At 51.3% G+C, this 20,682-nt stretch overlaps 8 protein-coding genes across 8 annotated transcripts; 3 read left to right on the top strand and 5 right to left on the bottom strand.

Annotated features, from left to right (window-relative positions):
• Positions 1–100: 100 nt before the first annotated feature.
• Positions 101–1,107, bottom strand: CkaCkLH20_12558 (uncharacterized protein; the record flags this gene model as incomplete). The annotated part of the gene is made up of 2 exons (XM_038895271.1): positions 101–778; positions 832–1,107. 2 exons carry the CDS (start codon positions 1,105–1,107, stop codon positions 101–103), a joined length of 954 nt encoding a protein of 317 aa, XP_038739410.1.
• Positions 1,108–1,644: 537 nt separating this feature from the next.
• CkaCkLH20_12557 (secreted pectate lyase) lies at positions 1,645–5,363 on the bottom strand (the record flags this gene model as incomplete). The annotated part of the gene is made up of 4 exons (XM_038895270.1): positions 1,645–2,130; positions 2,188–2,251; positions 2,301–2,868; positions 4,592–5,363. The coding sequence occupies 4 exons, from the start codon at positions 5,361–5,363 to the stop codon at positions 1,645–1,647; spliced, it is 1,890 nt and encodes a 629-aa protein (XP_038739409.1).
• Positions 5,364–6,423: 1,060 nt separating this feature from the next.
• On the bottom strand, positions 6,424–7,450 carry CkaCkLH20_12556 (uncharacterized protein; the record flags this gene model as incomplete). Its single annotated transcript, XM_038895269.1, has 2 exons — positions 6,424–7,277; positions 7,333–7,450. 2 exons carry the CDS (start codon positions 7,448–7,450, stop codon positions 6,424–6,426), a joined length of 972 nt encoding a protein of 323 aa, XP_038739408.1.
• Positions 7,451–7,965: 515 nt separating this feature from the next.
• On the top strand, positions 7,966–10,292 carry CkaCkLH20_12555 (uncharacterized protein; the record flags this gene model as incomplete). Its single annotated transcript, XM_038895268.1, has 9 exons — positions 7,966–8,072; positions 8,146–8,710; positions 8,771–8,815; positions 8,869–8,935; positions 8,990–9,236; positions 9,291–9,393; positions 9,464–9,558; positions 9,658–9,910; positions 9,960–10,292. 9 exons carry the CDS (start codon positions 7,966–7,968, stop codon positions 10,290–10,292), a joined length of 1,815 nt encoding a protein of 604 aa, XP_038739407.1.
• Positions 10,293–11,608: 1,316 nt separating this feature from the next.
• CkaCkLH20_12554 (uncharacterized protein) lies at positions 11,609–13,252 on the top strand (the record flags this gene model as incomplete). Its single annotated transcript, XM_038895267.1, has 1 exon — positions 11,609–13,252. The coding sequence occupies one exon, from the start codon at positions 11,609–11,611 to the stop codon at positions 13,250–13,252; it is 1,644 nt and encodes a 547-aa protein (XP_038739406.1).
• A 55-nt stretch (positions 13,253–13,307) lies between these two features.
• Positions 13,308–14,754, bottom strand: CkaCkLH20_12553 (nad dependent epimerase dehydratase family protein; the record flags this gene model as incomplete). The annotated part of the gene is made up of 4 exons (XM_038895266.1): positions 13,308–13,422; positions 13,483–14,338; positions 14,388–14,627; positions 14,682–14,754. The coding sequence occupies 4 exons, from the start codon at positions 14,752–14,754 to the stop codon at positions 13,308–13,310; spliced, it is 1,284 nt and encodes a 427-aa protein (XP_038739405.1).
• Positions 14,755–15,034: 280 nt separating this feature from the next.
• On the bottom strand, positions 15,035–16,894 carry CkaCkLH20_12552 (uncharacterized protein; the record flags this gene model as incomplete). The annotated part of the gene is made up of 1 exon (XM_038895265.1): positions 15,035–16,894. One exon carries the CDS (start codon positions 16,892–16,894, stop codon positions 15,035–15,037), a length of 1,860 nt encoding a protein of 619 aa, XP_038739404.1.
• A 2,295-nt stretch (positions 16,895–19,189) lies between these two features.
• Positions 19,190–20,610, top strand: CkaCkLH20_12551 (uncharacterized protein; the record flags this gene model as incomplete). Its single annotated transcript, XM_038895264.1, has 4 exons — positions 19,190–19,333; positions 19,411–19,721; positions 19,775–20,217; positions 20,276–20,610. The coding sequence occupies 4 exons, from the start codon at positions 19,190–19,192 to the stop codon at positions 20,608–20,610; spliced, it is 1,233 nt and encodes a 410-aa protein (XP_038739403.1).
• Positions 20,611–20,682: the final 72 nt, after the last annotated feature.

Raw genomic sequence — 20,682 nt, 5'->3', positions numbered from 1 at the left:
CGGACAGAGTTTCTGTTCTGAATTCTCATCTTTCTTTGAATTATTTTAGTTCCAACGCTCAAAGATATGAGAAGAATGAGTCATCCGTTCCGCCCGCCTCTTAAACCTGCTTCAACCGCTTGATGGTCACATCAAACGGCTCCGGCTCCCTTCCGATGATGTCTTTCAAGTGTTCCGTCGCAACAGCAGTCTCACCGGCCCGTATCGCATCCCAAGCTGTCGCCCACGTTCGAGCCTTCTCCTCCGACCCGAATCGCGACACCACCTGCGGCAGCTTCACATACTCATCCACATCAATCTGGCGAATGCGAACGTCCTTCCCCACGACTTGTCCGAGGACCTGGACGGTCTCTTCTAGAGACCAGACTTTCGGGCCCGTGAGAAGTATCTTTTTGTTGACGTATGGAAACTCGTCGGGGTCCCATGAGTAGTTCGCGATGAGCCGTGCCGTCGCCTCGCCAAGCTCGTTGCGCTTGACCCACGCAACGCCGGGCCCGGAGCCGTCGTGCGGAATGAGAATCTCGTCTGCTGGTGCGTTGATGTCGAAGAATGAGGTGTATATCGGATACGATTCCGAGTAGAGACCCTCGCGAACGGAGGTGAAGGTGAAGCTCGGGTCTGAGGCAGCTGCTTCAGTGAGGTGCCGTTCCGAGTCGAGATGGGCTTGCATCACCTCTGCCAGCGATGAATCTTGGTAGTCCCCAGCAAAGCCGAGGGAGCTGTAGAAGATGTGCTTGACGCCGGCGCGCCGTGCAGCGTCTATGGCTGGTAGTTGCACCTGTGATTCTCATGTGAGATGGCGGTTTACCCAAATGGCGGGGTAAAACTAACCTTCCGGCGATAGTCATGAACATGACTAGGGTATGAGATAAGGAAGAGCACATCGATGCCTGCGAACGCAGCCTCTAAATCCGAAGGACTTGACTCATATGAGGCTTGACGTGCTCTGATACCATCCTCGAGGTGTTCTTGGGGCACTTTCTCCGGAAACCTGTTGACCAGAATGATCCTATCGTTGGGTAACAGCTTGCGAAGGTACTCGTAAGTGCTTCCCCCGAGACCACCCGAGGCCGGGAAGATACCAATGGATTTCATCGTGGAGAGCATTTGATCAGATCGTATGAGTACTTGTTCAAGATGATGACTCGGTTGATGTGTTCAAGTCGTGATTAGCGTGTCCGTTCAAGGATTCAACTGAGATAAGTTGAGATGAGAAATGTCCATCATCGTTGACGCGCATAATCACATCACGACCTGGAACTCGGTTGACAGGGACCGGCGCCCACATTGACACCCACATTACGTCACTTTTCACTATTTACAGACGTTATCCAGCATGTTCCCTCTTACGACACATTATGTAAGGCGAAATCAGGCGATATGGAACCTCATTTTCTCCAGCACGTTTTGTCCCTTCTGCCTCCGACTCGTCAATCTCAGGTCCATTCCGGGGCCGTTTGTTCTAGATCGCCGATCACCGGCGTCCCTGCGTTTCGGCCCCGCCTCGCGCCCGGATTTGATCGGCGCTTACGGCGGCGGGCGGCAAATCACACACGATCTGCGAAAGGAGAAGAAAAGTCTGATGGATATCCACTATTTTGACTGGGAGGATGAGCTTTTGGAAATTTCCAGACCAATCTAAGCTTATTTCCACTGAGTGGTAGCACCCATCTTGGCGCCATCAATAGGCAACAAGAAGTCGCTAGCCGCGATCTTTCCATTCTTCCCACGAGCCCCGGTGACGAGTCCGATGTCAATGCTCTTGAAACTCTGGTTAGTGAGCAGAGGAAGTTCGTTGTCCCAAGAGTTTTCCCTCGAGATCTGCGCTCCTCGTAGGGTCACTTGGCCGCCGTAAGTGACGTTCGTCGGAGAGCCAGGACGGTTGACGGCGGCAATGTTGCGCTCGAGGACGCCGGTTGCGTTGACGCTGCGGAAACCAACGGCTCCATTCCAAACTGAGGTGTTTTCTTCGAAAAGAAAGTCGCCGGTCTGCGAGTTGTCGGTGAAGCCATTGGCCTTGTTGCCAAATGCGATGCAGTTGATGATTTCGCGACCTGCCGGGAGGATGTCGCCAGCACTGCCGCCCCCAAGCTTGAAGCCATTCCCATTACCAGTGAAATCAGGCAGGTTCTGTCGTGATGGATCAGTCTTACAGTCAGAAAACAACGACAGAACCCTGCCACTTACCCATCGATTGTATCCATTACCCCAAGCAATGCTGTCCTTGACGATCAACTTGGAATGGAACTCCCTGTACATGATTAGAAAAGGCACAATCCAAATCAAGAGACTTGACATACCAGAAGTCCAGTCCATCATCCGAGTTGTCCCAGAACCTAGAGCCTATGATGATATTGCCTTCTCCCTTGCCCTCTTTGATAGCAATACCATCAGCGTTTTCGCCATTATTTCTAGGATCGCGGTTGCCGTAGGAGTCCAAGTAAGAGATGACGTTATTGGAAAGGGCACCCTGCATGTGAAAACCACTCTCGTAGTTGTCCCTGGTGACAATCTGATTAAACCGCAGGCTGCTGCAATCCTTTACGTAGACGCCGTATGGGCCGTGAGTGAAAGTCAGGCGAGAAAAGTTCCAGAAGTGAATGCGCTCGACATGAAGAACACCGCGCTCCCTGCCCGGCACCGAAGCACCAACAGGGGCTGGGGTGCTCGGGAGGCCCTCGCCATCAATGATAACTTCTTCATCTTTGGCGGCTCTCATCGAGATCGGGGCTTGTGCGGTTCCATTAACCGTGATGTTGATGTTCTTGAGGAGTTCGTATGTTCCTCCGCGTAGTATGATGACATCCCCAGGTCGAGAAATATTGACTGCGGCTTGGATTTCGCCAAAGGGGTTCTGCTGGCTGCCTTCTGGGTTGGAGCCTCCCGTCGGTGCCACATAAATGTTAGCCGCCAGTCCCAAAGGCAGACAAGAAATGAGTGTCGGTAACAGCAACATGGTAAAACTGCCAAACAATTTGAAAGAGTGTACAAGTTGGTTCCAAAGCTGATGATTAGCTATTCAATCTTCCGCCAGAGAAGCAGTACAGCATTTATAGCAATGGCTCTTCCTGACCCATCACACCCAATTTCTATCTAAAGAATAAAACCATCTTGGCATTTTGGTTGGAGACCACAAGCGCCTTCATTATCTTTAAGATAGTTTGCTAGTTGAAATGAGGTCATCGTGAATTGCAGTACTATCGTTCATGGTCCACCACACGACCACCTTCGGAGAGTTCGGTCTAGCTCTTTCGGTTGCTCGTTGTTGAATTGGGTAGGGATTACCCTTACCAGACTTAAATATGAGTGCTGAAGCATGGCACTATGCCAAGATGCTGATAGAGTCAAGTCCTTCGCTACCTCTTATAGTTTACCGGCGGGAGAAATCCGCTCATTCAATCCTCAACAGCCGGACCTTCCGAGCTCACACCTGAGTTTGTCTCCGAACTTCAAGTTGTCAGCACGTCGGTGAAGACCTGAAGAACAGCAGCTTGCAAGGTTTGACTTCTAGAGCTGCAGTTGCGACTTTTGCTCTCCAGCTATTGATGCTTGGAGTTTCCGCCACCTCAACCCAACTGCTTGACCTGCTGCATGCACGAATGTAACTTATCTGAATAATCATCTTTGGGTTCTGAGGTGTCATGTTTCAATTACGCTTAGAAAGAAAATAGGGCTGTATCACTCTATTCCAAACAAGCTTAAATTTAGGTTTACAGAAATCCCACCACATCGTGGGTGCTAATTTCTCGTGCGGCGACATGACTCGTTGTTAATCAATTATCACGGGCTCCTTTCTTCGTCATTTTTCAACGGCTCTAGAATCTTTTTGGCTCGCCATCAGAACCGTCGTGGACAATAGGCTTAGGTACTTGAGGAGAAGAAATGCCCGTAGGAAACCCCTTGTGTTGCACTTTCTCTTACATGAAACCCCGCTACAGGTGACTCTCCTCACCCACAACTTTGACCATGATGCCCGCGATCGTTCCATCTCCTGTGGCATGACATTTACCAAGTTTTCATTCGTTCGTATTTCTATCTTTGCCCTACGTGCCGTGGTATATACCCACGAACATTTCAGTACAACCAGACGGTGCATTGGTCGACGACGGTCAAGTTGTTGAAGTCGCCTGGCGCCTCAGACCTCAACAGACAAGGCTGAATCATGAATTTGACCTTTTCTGGCGTTTGAGAGCCTTCATTCGCTGGTTTCATAGACCTCTCGTCAAAGCTAACGTTGAAATGTGGCTGTGTTGGCCAATGAACTTGATAACAGGCACGCTGGCCTGCAAATTTCAGATCAAGCCCAATGGCCTTGACCACTAGAGACTGCAGTTCGTGGTGATAGGCTCTGGAGTTACCCATCTTAGATCGACAGGGTTCAAGGAGGCTTTCTAGATTTTCAAGAATGCCGCCGACTTCATCTTCTTGGTCATGTGGTAATTGAATGGTTGAAACGATGCTAGCTGTGAGGGCTTTCCATTGCTGATATGAAGCATCGAGATTGCCTACTTCTGCTAGGCTGTTTTGGAAGCTGGAACCTGCAAATCCTTAGTAAGAAAAGCGCCGGAGATTGTTTGAATAAAAGACTTACTCAATCTTTGCAACCTCTCCTTATATCTTCCTGCCCAACACATGAGACCAACACCGTCGTATGATCCAAAGATAGACTCAATAAGAGCCCTCCAGATAGCGGCTTCTATGAGAGCAGCGCCTGGTTTTCTGTTGGACGCTACCTCGAGAGGATTCGGTGTTATATCACGGAGATGAGCTCCTCTGCTCTGTGCCCATGCTGAGATTCTGTTCTCGAACCGGCCACCGACAAGGTGATTGTCGACAAGATTGCGGATGTCGTACGCAAGCGCTCCCCAGTCCTTGACTAGCTCACTTTCCGGTCGGCTAAGGGGTGCATGGGCCGGTACCTTGGCACTCTTGTCTGCAGCGTTGCTGAGCTTTTTTCTCAAACTCGTAATGGTTTGTTCTCGCTCGTCAATTTCACGGCTGAGTTGGTCACGCAAATTGGCAACCTGTTCGAGGAGACTGTTGTTTTCGTCGGTTAGGTCGTCAATGACTTTGTTTTGATCATCAAAGACCTTCGTAAACTGAGTGATAGTGTTGGACTGTTCGTCCAACTTGATCTCCAGGTTTCTATGCTCCTCTGAAGCGTTTTCGACCATGTCAGCCTCCTGAGGAACATGTGTTTCCTTTGGTGGAGGACTAGGCGGCTTCGGAGACGTGCAATTTGCGGGATCACGGGGTGGCAGTGCAGGCCTCTGCGCCAATTCATGGTTCGTTTGCTGGACTCCATATCTATGATTGCCATTGGTAGCAAGGAGATTGTGCTCGTTGGTCGTTTGAGGAACCATGGCCGTGTTCTGTTCCAAAGTCGAAATAGGAGGACTCAAATGTTCAGTGACAGGTTTCGGGATACGATTCGCTTCTTGTCGAGTAAGTTGTTTGGAGACAGGACCTCCTAGATTCTGAGAATTGTCCTGGTTCTTGCCTCCATTGTCTTGACGCAGATATTGCAACCCCCTATCAAACCAGGACAGTTTCAACTTGCCGTCTTCCTTTCTTAGTGTCGTCGGAAGGGTGTGATTTTCACGTCTTTGATGGCTTCGGGAGCGGAATGCGGATGAGTGATTCGATCGATCACGCTGATCTCTTTCGGATTTCTCATAAGAGCTGGATGGTCGGCCGGGAGAAAAGGAAGGTTGTGAGCTATGGGCCAGCGGCGGTTTTCGACTGCCACTTTGCGCTTTGTGATGACCGTTGGCGGCCATGCTTGGTACGTGTCGAAAGACTTGACTGTGCGGACTTGATCTTGTAAGTAGAGAGGAGAAACACGAAGCTAGTAGCACAATAAGAGGTGAAGATTTGGTCAAGAAGTGGAGGTTCTGAAATTGAGTGATGCAATGGCCACATGCCAATCTGTCTGGGTGTACGGCGGCAACGCTAAGATGGTTCGCATTTCCTAGAATCAGGCTGGCACTATTAGAAGCGGTAGATAACGAACATGGAAAGAAAAGGAATCATCTTAATCATCCCTGCGCGGACCTAGTCATCTTTTCGGTAAGAATGTCGGCCGCTCACAGCCTGATTTTCTAAGAGAATCATACAATTGGCCGAGGCTTGCATGAGGGAGGCCTCGAACTGCGAGTGTCAGAACATGATCACATTTCTTACCATCCACAACCCGTTCAGCCGCAGCCTGAGAGCCAATGTTTACACTACAGGCGGATAGAGCGGCTGAGTGAATGTATGCGGGGTACGCCGGAGACCGAAGAAGTTCGATAGCGGTGACTAGGGATCAATCAGGCTGCACCACGGCCTGCTTCCCACATCACCCCAGGCGATGCAGCTGTAGTCCCAATCGGAGATGTTTTATTGAAAACAGTAAATGCCTATCTATGTACGAACCATACTCTACGCTCCTAAGACCAGACGAACCACGAAGTATGTTACATTCAGAACAGCGCTCAGCGCCGCAACTGCGTCCATCCCATGCTTTTTCATGGCGTCCTTCATACGGTCCCGCATAGGGGAACCCGGATGAACCTTCATTCGCTCCACAGAGCCGTTCATGAGCCGCAAGATCTTCTCTATCTCCTGCTTTTTTGTTTTGAGCTGTCTTATCTTGTCTTTGTCACGAGGTTCTTCCCTCATTTCCAGCTCCAGCTGCTTCTCGACGTTAGACATCTGCAGCTGATAACTTTCGCTATCTTTCTTCAGCTGATGAATCAGGTTCATACCCGCCGTTGTCTCCAGGATAGATCTATCTTGCTCCACGGTCTCCTTCTGGATATCAAGCACCACGCTGTCCTTGCCTGCGAGCTGGAAGACGAGTGCGTAGGCAGAGTCAGCCGTGCCATCGAACTGAGCGACGTAGGATCCCTTTTGCTCCATGGAACTCCAGAAATTGTCGAGTAGCTCTTGCTCTCGTTGAAGACCACGCCTGCGGTCCTCCGGGCGGAGCATGTTCCACATGGTGGTCACCAGAATGACATTTCTCAGTGCATCATCTCCGACCAAGCTCTCAAGAAGCCGCAGGTAAGATTTTGATGTGTTTGTCATTCGATTGTCCGTGATCCTGTGCAGATACAGGATTCCTCGCAAAGGGAGGCCCGAGGCATGCTGCGCCGCTAGATAGTTGGTGATTTCGACTAGGATCTCGTCCGAAGAACGCTCCGTGTCGTCAAACCCAGGGGTGTCAACAACGGTGATGCTGCGCGACTCGTCTCCATCGAGGTATATCTGAACAGCTTGGCAGCCCTGAGTTTCTACAAACGTGTTATTTCGACGTCATACTGTTAATCCAATGCGTGCTGAACATACCTGAAGACAACGAGTGGCCCTCCTTGACACATTGGCTCTTGAGCTGGTTGAGAAAGTAGCTTTTCCCCGCCCCAGTTACTCCCATCACCAAAATGACGCCCTCGTTTGAATCGTCCATGATCTGGTTGATATTACTAGCGGCGAAGAAGACAGCACAGTTCTTGTTGGTGTTTATTCAAATCATTTTGCGCAAGCTTTGCTCCTGAAAAGATGGGACGGGCTGTTTTTGTGAGCCACCACTGAGGCGACTTCGATGTTCACTGGAGCCTGGATGCAAGGCAACCACTAGCTTGTAGAAATACGTTCCTAGCCCGAATATTTGTGATAGAAGGTGATAATGACTGCTTATCTGCAGTAGTATTGAACGCCTCGCGGGCGCCTTACCGTCTCTGGGAGGTGTGACCGATCCCGCCAGCCTCATTCTCGGCTGAGCGCGCAGGCGCGCAGGCAGGCTGGCAAGCAGACAGGAGCCCTCCATACTCTGCATTCGCCTCACTAATAATGCGGAGGTAAATTCCCATGATTCAGTAATGTAATGAGCTGTGTGACTTTTGTTTTCCCGAAGACCAAACACGATTATCTCTCTTAATGCCTCAAAGCCCTTCGCCGTTTGTTCCGCTGGTGCATTCAGCCATGTTTCAATACTCACTCCCAGTTCGCCCCCTCCATGGGCCATTCACCGTAGCAGACGACGAAATCACCGAGACATTCGTGGCTATTGGTATTGATTTCGGAACAACGTGAGTATCCCAAGGATGGTTTTCAAGCAAATAATGTTGCCTTTATAGTTGACTAACTAGTAATGTGTTGCAGGTACTCTGGTGTCTCTTGGGCGCGATCAACCTGTCCAAAAGAAATCCACGAAATCATCGGCTGGTCCTCAGAAAACCCGAGAAACAAGCGCGAAACCCAAGTTCCAACCCTCTACGATATCGATACGGGAAAATGGGGCTACGAGATCACGCCAGAGATGGAGCCCATGAGATGGTTCAAGCTGCTACTTCTGAACGAAGATGACATCCAGAAAGAGGAGATTCGCAACTCCATTCAGCTACAGGAAGCCCGTAGATTACTGTCTCAGTCCATAAACAGGATGAAACCAGTAGACATTGTCGGCGCTTATCTCAAAAAGGTCTGGGATCACACGTATTCCAGTCTTGAGACTATGATGGATGTCGAGAACCTACCGCTTCGCGTAGCTATCACGATCCCGGCGATTTGGCCCGCCTACGCCCAGGGCCTCATGAGAGAGGCTGCAAGAATGGCTGGTATTCTAGAAAAGCGCGACATTGGCGAGACCACCCTAATGCTGGTCCAAGAACCCGAAGCTGCGGCCTTGGCAAGTCTGTTTCAACATAGCTCGTTCCCAGAAATTAAGGTACCGATTTCACTCGTAGCACCTACCTCTTGTTGAGTAATTGTCTAACTTATATTCAAGAAGAATGAGTCGTTCATAGTCTGCGACGCTGGTGGCGGCACTGTCGTGAGTTTCTCACCTCCTTTCAATGCTTGACTTCCTCTCACTAATTTCATCAGGATGTAATAAGCTACACAGTCACATCCGAGCGCCCATTCAAGCTAGAGGAATGTGTAACAGGTGATGGTACGATCATTGACGAGGCAAAGTCACGAACAGCGCTGACTTCAATCATTCAAGGAAAACTTTCAGGCGCTTTCCAAATCGATCAAGCCTTCGAGGCTCATCTCCATGGAAAGGCTAAACTCAAAATCAACTCACTCAGTGCATCTGAGTACAATCAGTTCATACAGAAGGAGTGGGAATTGGGTGCCAAGCGAACTTTCAGTAATGCCAATGAGCCGAGATTCTTCAACCTACACCCACCTAGCAGAGCCTACGGGAAGATGGCCAGGTTGCGAAACAAAGAGACACTAGCAATCAACAAGTGGGTCATGGCGATTCATCCGTATGAGGAAAAAGGCTCATGAGAAGTAAACAGGGAGGAGATGAAGGGCTTCTTCAGCAAGTCTCTGACTGGCATTCGAAGCCTTGTCAACAACCAGTACACTAAGATAAAAGCAGCAACTGGAAAGCCGCCCAAGGTTAGTCGGCCCGCATCCTCTTCGAGGGAAGCCTGCGTCAAGTTCAGCCTACTTATAATCGCTTTTACAGAAGATCCTTCTTGTCGGAGGCCTGGGTAGCTCTGAGTATGTTTACGATGTGTTGAATGACCAGTTCGAGAACAGGGTCCTCCGACCAAGTGACGGGTAAGCATGGCAGTTTTTGGTTCTTTAGATCATTTTCAGACTATATAGCTTCTAGAGGTGCTTATTAGTAGTTTACAGTTGCTGATATGAGTCACACAGGTGGTCGGCTGTTGCCCGCGGGGCCATCCTTCGGCTCTTGCAGGAGAACATCTCGGCGCAAACCACTCTCTCGCCTGTACAGCAGATTGCTTTGAGCGCAATACCAAACGTAACCTCCCGCAGATCCAGATACCATTATGGTATTGTTGTGGACAAGAGAGTAAAAAGTGTTGTTCTCGAGCCCGAGGATGAGCAACACGAAGATCCGGAAGGGGTGATGAGGGTCACTCGGATGGAGTGGTACCTAAACAAGGTATTCAAACCTAAATAAACCTCCAGAGACTTCGCTAACGACCAAACAGGGCGACAAGGTTGACAAAGCATCACGAATACCCGTATCATACGTCCAATTCTTTCAAGCGCCTCTACCACCCAAATGCACGTTCAACATCATGTACAGCGCGGAGGAGGTGGCACCTAAAAGACCTGGCTCCAAAGTACAGGATCTCTGCCACATTGATTGCGATTGGGACAAGCCTATAGAGCAATGGAAGGCTGTGGGCAATCCGTTCGCGGGGTGGAGGAAGCACGAGGACCTGGAGTTGACCATGGGCCTGGAGGGCGAGCCTAAATGGCAGATCCGAGTAGGATCGAAAAAAGCGGAACACAAATTCAAGGTGGAATATCAGGGCTGAATTCAGATCATGTCACATAGTTCATTTTGCTATCCGGTACTGGCTTGTTGCGGTTCCTTCATGTTCGAGGCGCTGCTCGTCTCTAAAATACCGTTTTCCCGTGAAGAGGGCTTTAGTGCCACAGGCTGGTTTCTCAGTGAAATAGCTCGGTCTCATGTCCATTTGTTTGATTTCGGCCGCATCCCGCGGCCCGCGATTGAACATGAAGACCGCAGCAGGTTTTAAGGCACTTGTCGATCTTGTAATTAAGCTATCAAGAAGAAGATGGGGCAATCTCATTCTTATTTACATGGAAACATTGCAAAGCTCGTATCCTTGCTGTCTAGCGCCACTGCGCCGCCGGTGGTTGATTACACTGCTGGGTGCTCATCGCCCGAGTCATTCACAGTGACATGGCACCATGCTCTAACTAAACCCCTTTTCAGAAGCTGAGAAGCCGGGTCGTGCCGACTAACCCTCGAATCTTTCAATCGCAGACATGCTACTCTTGAAAGAGCATGGCGACATTTGTAGGGACGGTGAGCGAAATGACCCATCCCGTATTGAAGTTGACTCTCATTCGCGCCTCTTGACATGCCTGTCGATCTTACAGACATCTCGCATTGTCAAAAGCAGACTTGGCAGCATCCCCGAAACTCCAGACTTCGGCGTTGCAGCCAAGCCATCCCGCAGCTCTCGCCTCATTAACCCCAGAACACCATTGGCTATGTAATCCAAAACAACGAGACCGAAGAGCAAAGGATGAACCTGGCACTGCCCTTCGTTCTCTCCGATGTCTGCAGAATTTCGGCAGGCATCTAACCGAATCTTCGACTGTCAAACATGTCATCTTTATCCATGACATCTTGCTCTCAACCTCGAAAAAAGGAGCATCATTTTCGGAATGCGGGGGAGGCAGTGGCCTGGACCCTGAGTTGACGTGGGTCAGCGCTATATCCAAGACGCGTGTTCGTCCCGGCAGCTCGGAATCGAGGGGGGCATCCTGGACTAAAGACTTCGCAAAGAAAAAGACGCCACGACTGAGCCTGCTGGCGCGGCCTTTCTAACGTCAAACGGGATGGCCTGGCATCAAGTCTGCAGACCTTTCGATTGTATTCGAGCCGCACCACGCAAGAGCCGTCAGTCAGATAGATTAATTCTTGACGCAATCGAAGGGATACCTGCGTGATAAGCTTTCACTAACAAATGTCAATCTCCAAAAATTGGAAGCACTGGTTCGCAGGTCTTGGCTTCTTAAAGGACTGCCCGCCCAGCTCCAGAATCGCGAGTTCACTTGCGTGTTGTTTTGCACCAAAACACAACATCTTGTTCAACACATGCGATGGAGGATGGTTCGACTACTTTTCCCACCGCGATTCGGCGCTCAGTCGACACCCGTCCTGGCCGCGGCGGCATTCATCACACTCACCGTCATCTATCTCCTTCGATATAGGGGCCATATTACACCCTTCACCTCCGCGTCCTTCAGCTTCCGAACGTCGACGGTGTCAGGCCTCAACCTCGATGCGATCAACACAACAGCCCAGTACTTCATCGACTACCCTCTCGGACCGCCATACAAGAAGATCTTTGGGGAGCTCGGCGAACGAACAAAAGTCCTGCGTTCCTGGATCGAGGCACTGGAGGAAGAGACCCCCAAAGGACGCCGGCTTGTGGGTACCGAGAGGGACTTCTTAGCCGACCGAGTCGAACGAGTCGCGGCATCCCTGTACCCCTACCTGCAATCTCCGCCAAGAGACCCTCACAGCCAGTCACCCCTCGCGGATCTCCGGCGAAGCTTTCGAAGTGCGGACACCCATGTTCGAAAGACCCAGCGGGTGGTCGAGGGCGTCGAGAGCGGCCACATCGGCGGCGCAGCAGCCGCAGCCGCAGCCGTGGCTGCGGACGCCATCACCGACAAGCGACCGGGCGACGGCTTCACTAAGCCGAAAAATGCGGGAATCGTGATCCCCACCGGCTCAGGCACGCTACGATTCGCGTGCCACTTGGTTGCGTCGCTGACGCGTGTCCATCGAACCACCCTACCGATCCAGATTGTGTATGCTGGCGAAGAAGACTTGACCGAGGAAGACCGCGATGCTCTTGTCCAGGCGGCGGGCGAGGGCGACGATGGCCATATTGAGTTCTTGGATATCATGACGGTGTTCAATGACACGACGCTCAGATTGGCCGAGGGAGGATGGGCGATCAAACCGTTTGCGGCGCTCGGCAGCCGTTTTGAAGAGGTAATCGTGCTGGATGCCGATGTGGTCCTCATACAACCCCCTGAGCAACTCCTCCAACAACGGAGCTATCGCGAAAAGGGCGCACTGCTCTTCCACGACCGGCTACTCTGGAAAGACCAGTTTCCCGAACGGCACGAATGGTACCACGAGATGATCAAGCATCCGAGCGAGGAGATGCAAAAGTCGCTGGTGTGGACCGAGAGATACGCCGAAGAAGAAGACTCGGGCATCGTCGTGCTCAATAAGGGACGGCTGGACGTGCTTCTGGGTCTTCTGCACACTGCATGGCAGAACACCTACTCAGTAAGAAACTCATGGACATACAGAATAGGATACGGCGACAAGGAGACGTGGTGGATTGGCCTCGAAGTCACAGGGTCAACATATTCCTTCTCGCGGCACTACGGTGGCATGGTTGGATGGAGGTATCCGATTCAAGGGGTTCAGACGGATATGACCCAGGTTTGCAGCTTTGTGATCGCGCACGTTGACGAGTTGGACACGCTACTGTGGTATAATGGCGGGCTGTTGAAGAACAAGATGGGCAACGCAACGGAGTTTGAGGTACCGACGCACTGGATGATCGATCAGCAATGGGTCAAGGGCGCAAAAAAGAAGGATATGAGTTGCATGGTTGGCACCAACACCCGTGAGCTGCTGGAGCACGAGAAGAATGTGCTAGCAATGAGTATAGAGACCGCCCAGGATGTAGATGTGCTTCTGGAGTTGGTATAGAAACTAGAGATTCCCTTTCGTTCTTTCACTTCGTCAACCCCCTGTCCTTTGATCCTCATCCCATGGTGTGCCTCGAGCTCGTAGCAGTAAGTAAGTGGGTACGAGGGAGGATGTTCTGTGCCTCCAACTCTCTGAAAGTATTCGAGAGACTCAACCAAGTATCGGCATACCTAGTACTGGGTTAGTTATCTGTTCAAACAGGCTCAACACCTCTAGGTACGATCACTCACCCTGTCCAGCCCATCTCCCTCGCCTTGCTCATGCTGATGACCAAGTCATAGTTCCGTCCCAGCACAAATCCAAGGAAAGCCCAAGTGGCCTTCTCGAACGCATCTTTCTCAAGTCCTTCGCGCTCTGCGAGACGATCCCACGCCTTCTTGACATCGTCCTGCTGGCTCCACTTGACCATGTCAATCCTCTGCTCCAGCTTACTCGGCGCCGTCTTGCCCTTCAGCCCAATCCTCTCTTCAAGAACGCTCCGAGGCGGTTTCTCACACAGCTGCGTCTCGCTGGCCAACTCGGACCTGGAGGCGAATTGATCTGCCTTAACCTTCATTGAAAGACGACGCGCCACCTTCGGCCACAGGTTCTGCCAACTCTCCACGTCGCCATTGACAACGTTAAAAGCCTCGTTGGCAGCCTTCGGCTCCTTAATAGCCCACTCGCAAAACTCGGCGTGCAGCTTGGCAGAAGTGAAAGAGTCGAACTTGGTATAGAATGCCTCTGAACCGGGGAACTCTAGGTCGCGACCGAGTTCCTTGGAAACCGCGGCATAGATTCCCAGTGAGGTGGCCAAGTTCATGAAGTTTCCTTTGGCGAACCCGATCACATCGTTGGGATACGTCACTGTCCAGGAGATGTGAGGGTTCTTTTCACAGAAGTCATGAAGGATGTCTTGTTGGCGGTAGTAGAAGTTGGGAGGGAACGGTGGGTCGCGTAGCCAAGGGTCGGATTCCTCCATCGGGTTCTTGACGGCACCAAGATGAACTCCATACTGTTTGGCGCCCGTGACTAAGAGAATGCGTTTGATGCTCTGAGAAGCGCCGGTTTGAGACAGAGCAGAGAGGAAGTTTTGCAGCATGTCACCTGCGTGTGTAAGTCGTGCCATTCACCGACGGGGCGAAGAAGATCTTACCATTAACGTCCCAGTTCTCCTGCTCCGAATCCTTCTGCAAATATGCCGAAAAGAAGACGTACTCTGCCTCGATACCCTGAAGATTCTTGGTCATTTCGCCGGCAGAGCCAGTGAGGTCGATGAAGCTGTGCTTCACATTGGCAGGATAGTCATCCTTCTTGCTACGAGATATGGCGTAGACGGTCTTCCACTGGTCCGGGTGCCGGCCCAGGCGGGAAACGATCTCACGGCCGAGGATACCTGAGATGTCTGTTAAGTTTTCAACCGACCATGGCGTGTGTCCATGATACTTACCGGTTGCTCCTGTTACGATAGCGGATGCCATTTTCAACAACTGTTTCTCGGGTGGGATGACGGATTTGGGCATGAACTTGCTATGAGGTGTCTAAATTATGGCTGATATATTTTAATGGAGTTATGGCTTTCTAAAGGCCAAGATTAGGTGATGCCATGACGTCAAAATGATTGGAGAATGCACCCATCACCATCTGTGGAGTGGTGACTTCACACCGATGATTACTCTTTGGATCTATGAGTTTCAGTGTGACAGTTTAATCATTAATTGTATGAATACTAGACGTAAAGAGAATGCAAGTTGCAAGGTCGTATGCTCGTTATTTTAGAAACAAAAGATATCCATCTGTGGCTCAGGCAGCACACTTGTCCGCATACCTCAGCCCATGGTCGAACTTGAAAACCGGATCCTTTGTGTCGAACGGCACATCCTCGAATGATGCCTCAACGGCCTCCATAGACCGCGGCAGATCAAAAGGCAACTTTCCTTCAGGGGAGCTGATGCCAAACAACACATCCAGGAAAGCCTCGCTCCCACTTCCGAAGCTGCCCAAAACCGCCGCAGCAGAGTCGACCACCTCGAGGATAGCTGCCGGGCGGTCCAAGATGATATCCACAATTGTCGGAACAGTCGAGTAGATTTCAGCTTGACGTGCCTTCTCCGTGGCGTTGAACTCGAGAGAGCCAGCGTGATAATTAGCCTCGAAGCCGCCGGGACGCGGTTCGTAGGGTGCTTGCAGTCGGAGAAGAGCGTAGTCTGCCTCCTCCGGCGTCGTGACGACGGTCAAGTTACGTGCTTCAAGGAACGTCGCGTTGAAACCCTCAATGTAGAACTTGGTCTCGGTGCTGACGTGCTTCAGCGGCAGGATGTCGCCCTTGTTGGTAAGGAGGGTGTAAGCGCGGCGCTGAGCATCGTTGCCGAGACGCGCGAAGTAGTCGTTGCCGACAACTCTGGTGGCAGCCTCGGAATCAACAAAGGGGTTGTCGAAGAGGCCGAGAATGAACTTCTCCCGCAGGAGGCGGCGAACGGAGATGTCGAGCCGCTCTTCCGCGATAATGCCCTCGTCAACCAGCTGAACGATGAGTTCGGGGCGCTGCTCGCCGCCAAATTGGTCACAGCCAGCGTTGATGATGCGGGCGGCACGCTCGAGCTCCGTGGTGTTCTCAAGACCCCAGGCACGAGCTGGCATGTCCTGGCCCGAAATGATGGTGTCGGTGATCAGACCCCAGTCAGTAACGACGATGCCTTCAAAGCCTAACTCATTTCTCAGGAGATCAGTGACGATCTGCTTGTTGAAGGAGAAGCCGACAGGATCGTATTCGGTGCCGATTGGTCGCGAATAGTACGGCATCATCTGCCTCGCGCCAGCAGCGATGGCCGCCTTGAAGGGAATGAGGTGGTAGTCGAAGTTGTTTCCCGGATATGTCTGGTTCTTGCCGTAGGTGAAGTGGGAATCCTCGCCATTCTCCATCGGGCCGCCACCTGGGAAGTGCTTCGTGACCGTGGTGACAGAGTGGGGACCCAGCTTCTCTCCCTGGAAGCCCTTGATATAAGCCACGAGAAGCTCGCTGGTAAGAGTCGCGTTCTCTCCCCAAGTGTTCCCGAGACGAGACCATCGGGGCTCGGTAGCCAGGTCGACCTGGGGATGCAAGGCGGCACGGATGCCGACAGCGATGTACTCCTCGCGAGCGATCTCGGCGAATTTCTTGACCAAGTCTGCGTCCCGTAGAGCAGCAAGTCCGAGGGTCTCGGGCCACTGAGAGAAGACACCGGCCTGGAAACCTGTCCCGATGTTCTCGGTGAAGTGGTGCCTTGGATCCGTCGAGAGAGTAACGGGGATACCGAGACGGGTATCCAAAGCACGCTGCTGAACGAGGTTGACGAAGTCTGCCACCTCCTTGGCGTCGGTGATGTCGCCGACGAGGTTGAAGTGCGTCATGTGCTTCTCTCCAATCATGTTGTCTGTGCTGTTAAGACCCGTGCTCACATTGAGGGGCGCCTGATAGAGCATGGTTTGGAACATCTGGCCGGCTTTCTCTTCCACCGTCATGCGCTGAAGTAGGTCTTCCACGCGCGCGTCGACGCAGTATGATGCGTTCTTGTAGATTGGTAAGGAGTCATCGCGACGGTTGAGCCAAGGATATGTGGCTGTTGGAGTGCTAGTGACCACTGGCAAGATCGCCAGGGCGAGTGGTGTTAGGTCGGTCCTCATGATATGAAAGAGGACTCAAAGAAATCTTGCTTGTAGACTCGAATGAAGCGCTATAGAATTGGTCTAGAAACTTGGTGCATTATTCCACATGTCAACAGAAGAAACAGAGGGGTATTTATGGGCACACATGCTCATCCATCTTGCACCTCTTCTGTCCTGAACTGGTGATAGATGCCACCTTGAATTACCCAGTGTGGGAACAATGGAAGAAATGGGAAAGGTTGTTCTTGGCAACATGCTTTACGGCCTTGCATCGGTCGAAATAATAGTAATGATGGAGACGCTTCGGTGGCTGGAGAGGGGCTCGAACAAGTAGGGCGTGGTTACGCCTTCATCAGCACCGTCATGAGGGGGGCTCTTCGGAATATGGGGGCTTGCCGAAGTAGACATGACGAGATGCCGAGCCGACAATTGTAATTAGTATGCATCTTTCACAAGCACTATCGGGCTGGCATTTCTCTGGGGAGTCTTGGAACTTGGAATAAGTCAACGCTTCTCTAATTCCGTGACACGTCTCTGTCAATTCCTCGATGATGTCAACTGTCCTTGTGTGTTGTTCTTGTATTCTTCTGCGCCCTTGACGTCCTCCCTGAGACGTATGCGCCGGCAGTCTACTGAGGATTCTTGTAGTATGGCTTCCCCAAGGAGCCAATCAGGCGGACTCTTTTCTTTCTGAATGGAGAGTTGGATCATGTTTGTCCCATCAGCTTGAGTGAGTTACTGATTACGAGCAATATCCTACAAGCATTACTAACAACAAGGATGTCCTCTATCGGCCGGAGCTGTCGGTATATGTTCGGGTCACCAATTGGACGGAACCAATGCGGGGACCCCAGAATCTCCAGGCGCTGCACGCTCGCGCGTAAACATCTCCATCAACATCTCCATCAATACGGGCTACCAAGTCGTGTGACGATGAGGTGTTCACCAATTTGGTGCTTCGGATTGCTGAGTTCGGTCTGTTAATCGGCCCTACCTTTCAATCAAGCGGGGCCTCAAGCAAGTTCTTTTGGCATCCTCTCTCGATTCAGCACCCAGAGTCTCTGCGTGGACCGAAAGATCCCGGCTCCGGCAAGTGAAATGACAGTCATGACCGAGCATTTGGGCCACCCCGCGGGCTGCGCAGTGGTGGATGTTGCGGGGAAGCGGGGATTATTTGCTCTCTCCGTTCAACCAGGTTGGTGGTCACCCGTCCACCTCACTTGGACGGCTCCACGTTCGGCACATGTTATAAGCTTGGCATCTCCAATTCTTTTCACCGCTTGATCATTATTCTCACCATTCGTGACCGCGGTATTGATTCTTTCTTGTTCTTCCCGGTGGGGGATCGGCCCCACCCCGTCGAAGTCGGGTTAGATCGCGGATGAACAATAAACACCTCAAGGACAAATGACCGAGCTTTAGCCATTGTTGTCTGCTCATGTATGTGCGTCTTCCTATTTGGACTCTGGAAGAATGAACTGAGACGTAATATGCGAAGGAATCCTATGGCAAGGACTGGACAAGCGAGGAACATGTTAGGTTTCCTCTAGCGCCCTTCCCGCCAACATTTGCGCAGTTATTCCCGATGACGTAACACTCAATGTACGGGCTTGAAAAGGATACACATCAGCGGCATGGGGTTCTTCATGTGCTCGGCAATGTCTACTCAGTCTTGTGCCGCCACAATCATGTGTGCTCACGAGTATTTATGTAGGGGACGGCCCGGCGCAAGCGGTCATGCCGTTGAATGCCGGTGGCCGATGGTGACCAGAAGCTGCTTTGAAATGAACCTCCTCCGACGTCCGGCATGCGTTTGAGTCCCCACTCCCCGTCGGAAGTACTTGGCCAGCTCCGATTCCGACTGTCCAGCATGTAGCCAGTTGCCTTGAAGGCTTCCTGCCTATTGTTCAATAGAGTTCACGACACACCACCGTAATTTTGACCAGTAGCAGGTGAGTAGACTGGTTGTACGACCTGTAGCTATCCTATGTGTTTCGTCGTGGATGTAGCTATCCGAGTTCCGGGTAGCCCGGGAAGTTTCGCAGTTGTAGGTTCGAGACAAATGAGGCTTTCTGCCGCTTTGACTGTAGCGTTTAAATACCTAAAGGCGGGTAGTACCTTTCTGGCTGCTCAAAATGGATGAAAGTCTCCGGCGATGAAAGTGTTCTTACCTGGCCGTGAGGAGAAAGCTGTGCTTGGGAAATTCATCTATCTTCCGCGCTCTGGACTGCTTTTTTCCAATACTTTAGAGTGTCTATCCAATATCTGCGAATTTCTCTCGACTTCCAATTAAATATGGCCCCAGAAAAAAAGATGACCGATCCCGTTGAGAATTTCATTCGGTCTGCCGAAGACCTGACGGCCTCAATCGAGAACATGAACGAAGATGATCGGGCAAGAGTGCTGCAAAAGCTGTATGAGACCACCACCAAAGTCGAGTCCCCGTGGGACACGTTCGTTCGGCTATACCTGAGTCAAGTGAATAAAGAAGTCGTCTTTTCATCTTTGGGAATGTAGGTTGACTGGAAGAATAGCCTGCTACGATTGCTGCGCTCAAAGTCCTCAACGATCTGAGACTTCTAGAGAAATGGCAAGCAAAGGGCAACGTGGCAATGTCAGAAATCGAGCTCGCTGAGCTCGCCGGAGGCAGTTGCGATGCAGCTCTACTTCGTGAGCAGTTGATTGTCTTCTTGGCGCGCAGAGAAGAACTGACGGGAACAGACCGATTACTCCGTCTTCTAGCATCCAACAACCTGGTCGATATGATGCCCGACGGTAAATTCAAGCCGGACAAGTTTTGTGTTCGCTTGGCGGACACAGACTTTGGAACAACGGCGCACTTCTAGTATTGCCTCCAGCACCAATTCTCTACTGATGCAGATATACTAACTTTCGGAGTTTTGACTACATGGTGCCTACTCTAAGCCACATGCCCAAGTACCTAGCGAAAACCCACTACTTGAACCCTCGAAACGGCCGCAAAACCATGTTCGACTCGGCTTTCGGATATGAAGGCGGTCTCTTCAAGTATCTCCAAGAGAACCCCGAGAAAGGACAAGCATTCAACATTCTCCAGAAGACCTCGACATCTAGCCACACTCGTTGGACTGAAATCTTTCCTCCTCACATTCTCTTGGACTCAGACCCAACACTTCCGCTCCTCGTTGACGTGGGAGGAAGTATCGGACAGGACATCCAGGCCTTCTACGAGAAGCACCCCGAGACTGCTTCAAGATTGTATCTGGAGGATATTCCTTCCGTGATTGCCGACGAGAACTCTTCCGTTGTGAAGGGAATAAATAAGCTGACATACAACTTCTTCAAGCCTCAACCAATCAAGCGTGAGTCTTCCGACTTCCTACCTCGACTGATGGAGCAGTAAGCTGACAAAGTCCTAAGACGCGCGTGCATACTACATGCATCACATTCTTCATGACTGGCCGGACCAGACGGTGCTGAAGATTCTCGAGATGCAGAAAAGTGCCATGAAGCCTGGCTACAGCAAACTTCTCATTCACGACCACATTATCGATGACGACAAGCCGCCTCATCCGCACGCCGCTGGCTACGACATACTTATGATGGTACTTGGATCTGCCCAAGAGAGAACGGAGAAGCAATGGAGATCGTTGATGGACGCAGCTGGTCTCAGAATTGTCAAGATTTGGAGAACTGCCTCGGCGGTTCAAGGTGTCATCGAAGTGGAATTACCGGTCAAAGGCTCGCATCTCTAATCGGCTGAGTAGTAGAACGCAAATGAATAGGACTTGCTGATGGCTGATATGAAATCTTGATGACGTCTGTAT

Source organism: Colletotrichum karsti (genome assembly GCF_011947395.1).
Source record: "Colletotrichum karsti strain CkLH20 chromosome Unknown Scaffold61, whole genome shotgun sequence".
Taxonomy (NCBI): Eukaryota; Fungi; Ascomycota; class Sordariomycetes; order Glomerellales; family Glomerellaceae; genus Colletotrichum; species Colletotrichum karsti.
Note: the sequence above shows the minus strand (reverse complement) of the source record. Positions and strands in the feature narration are given on the sequence as shown.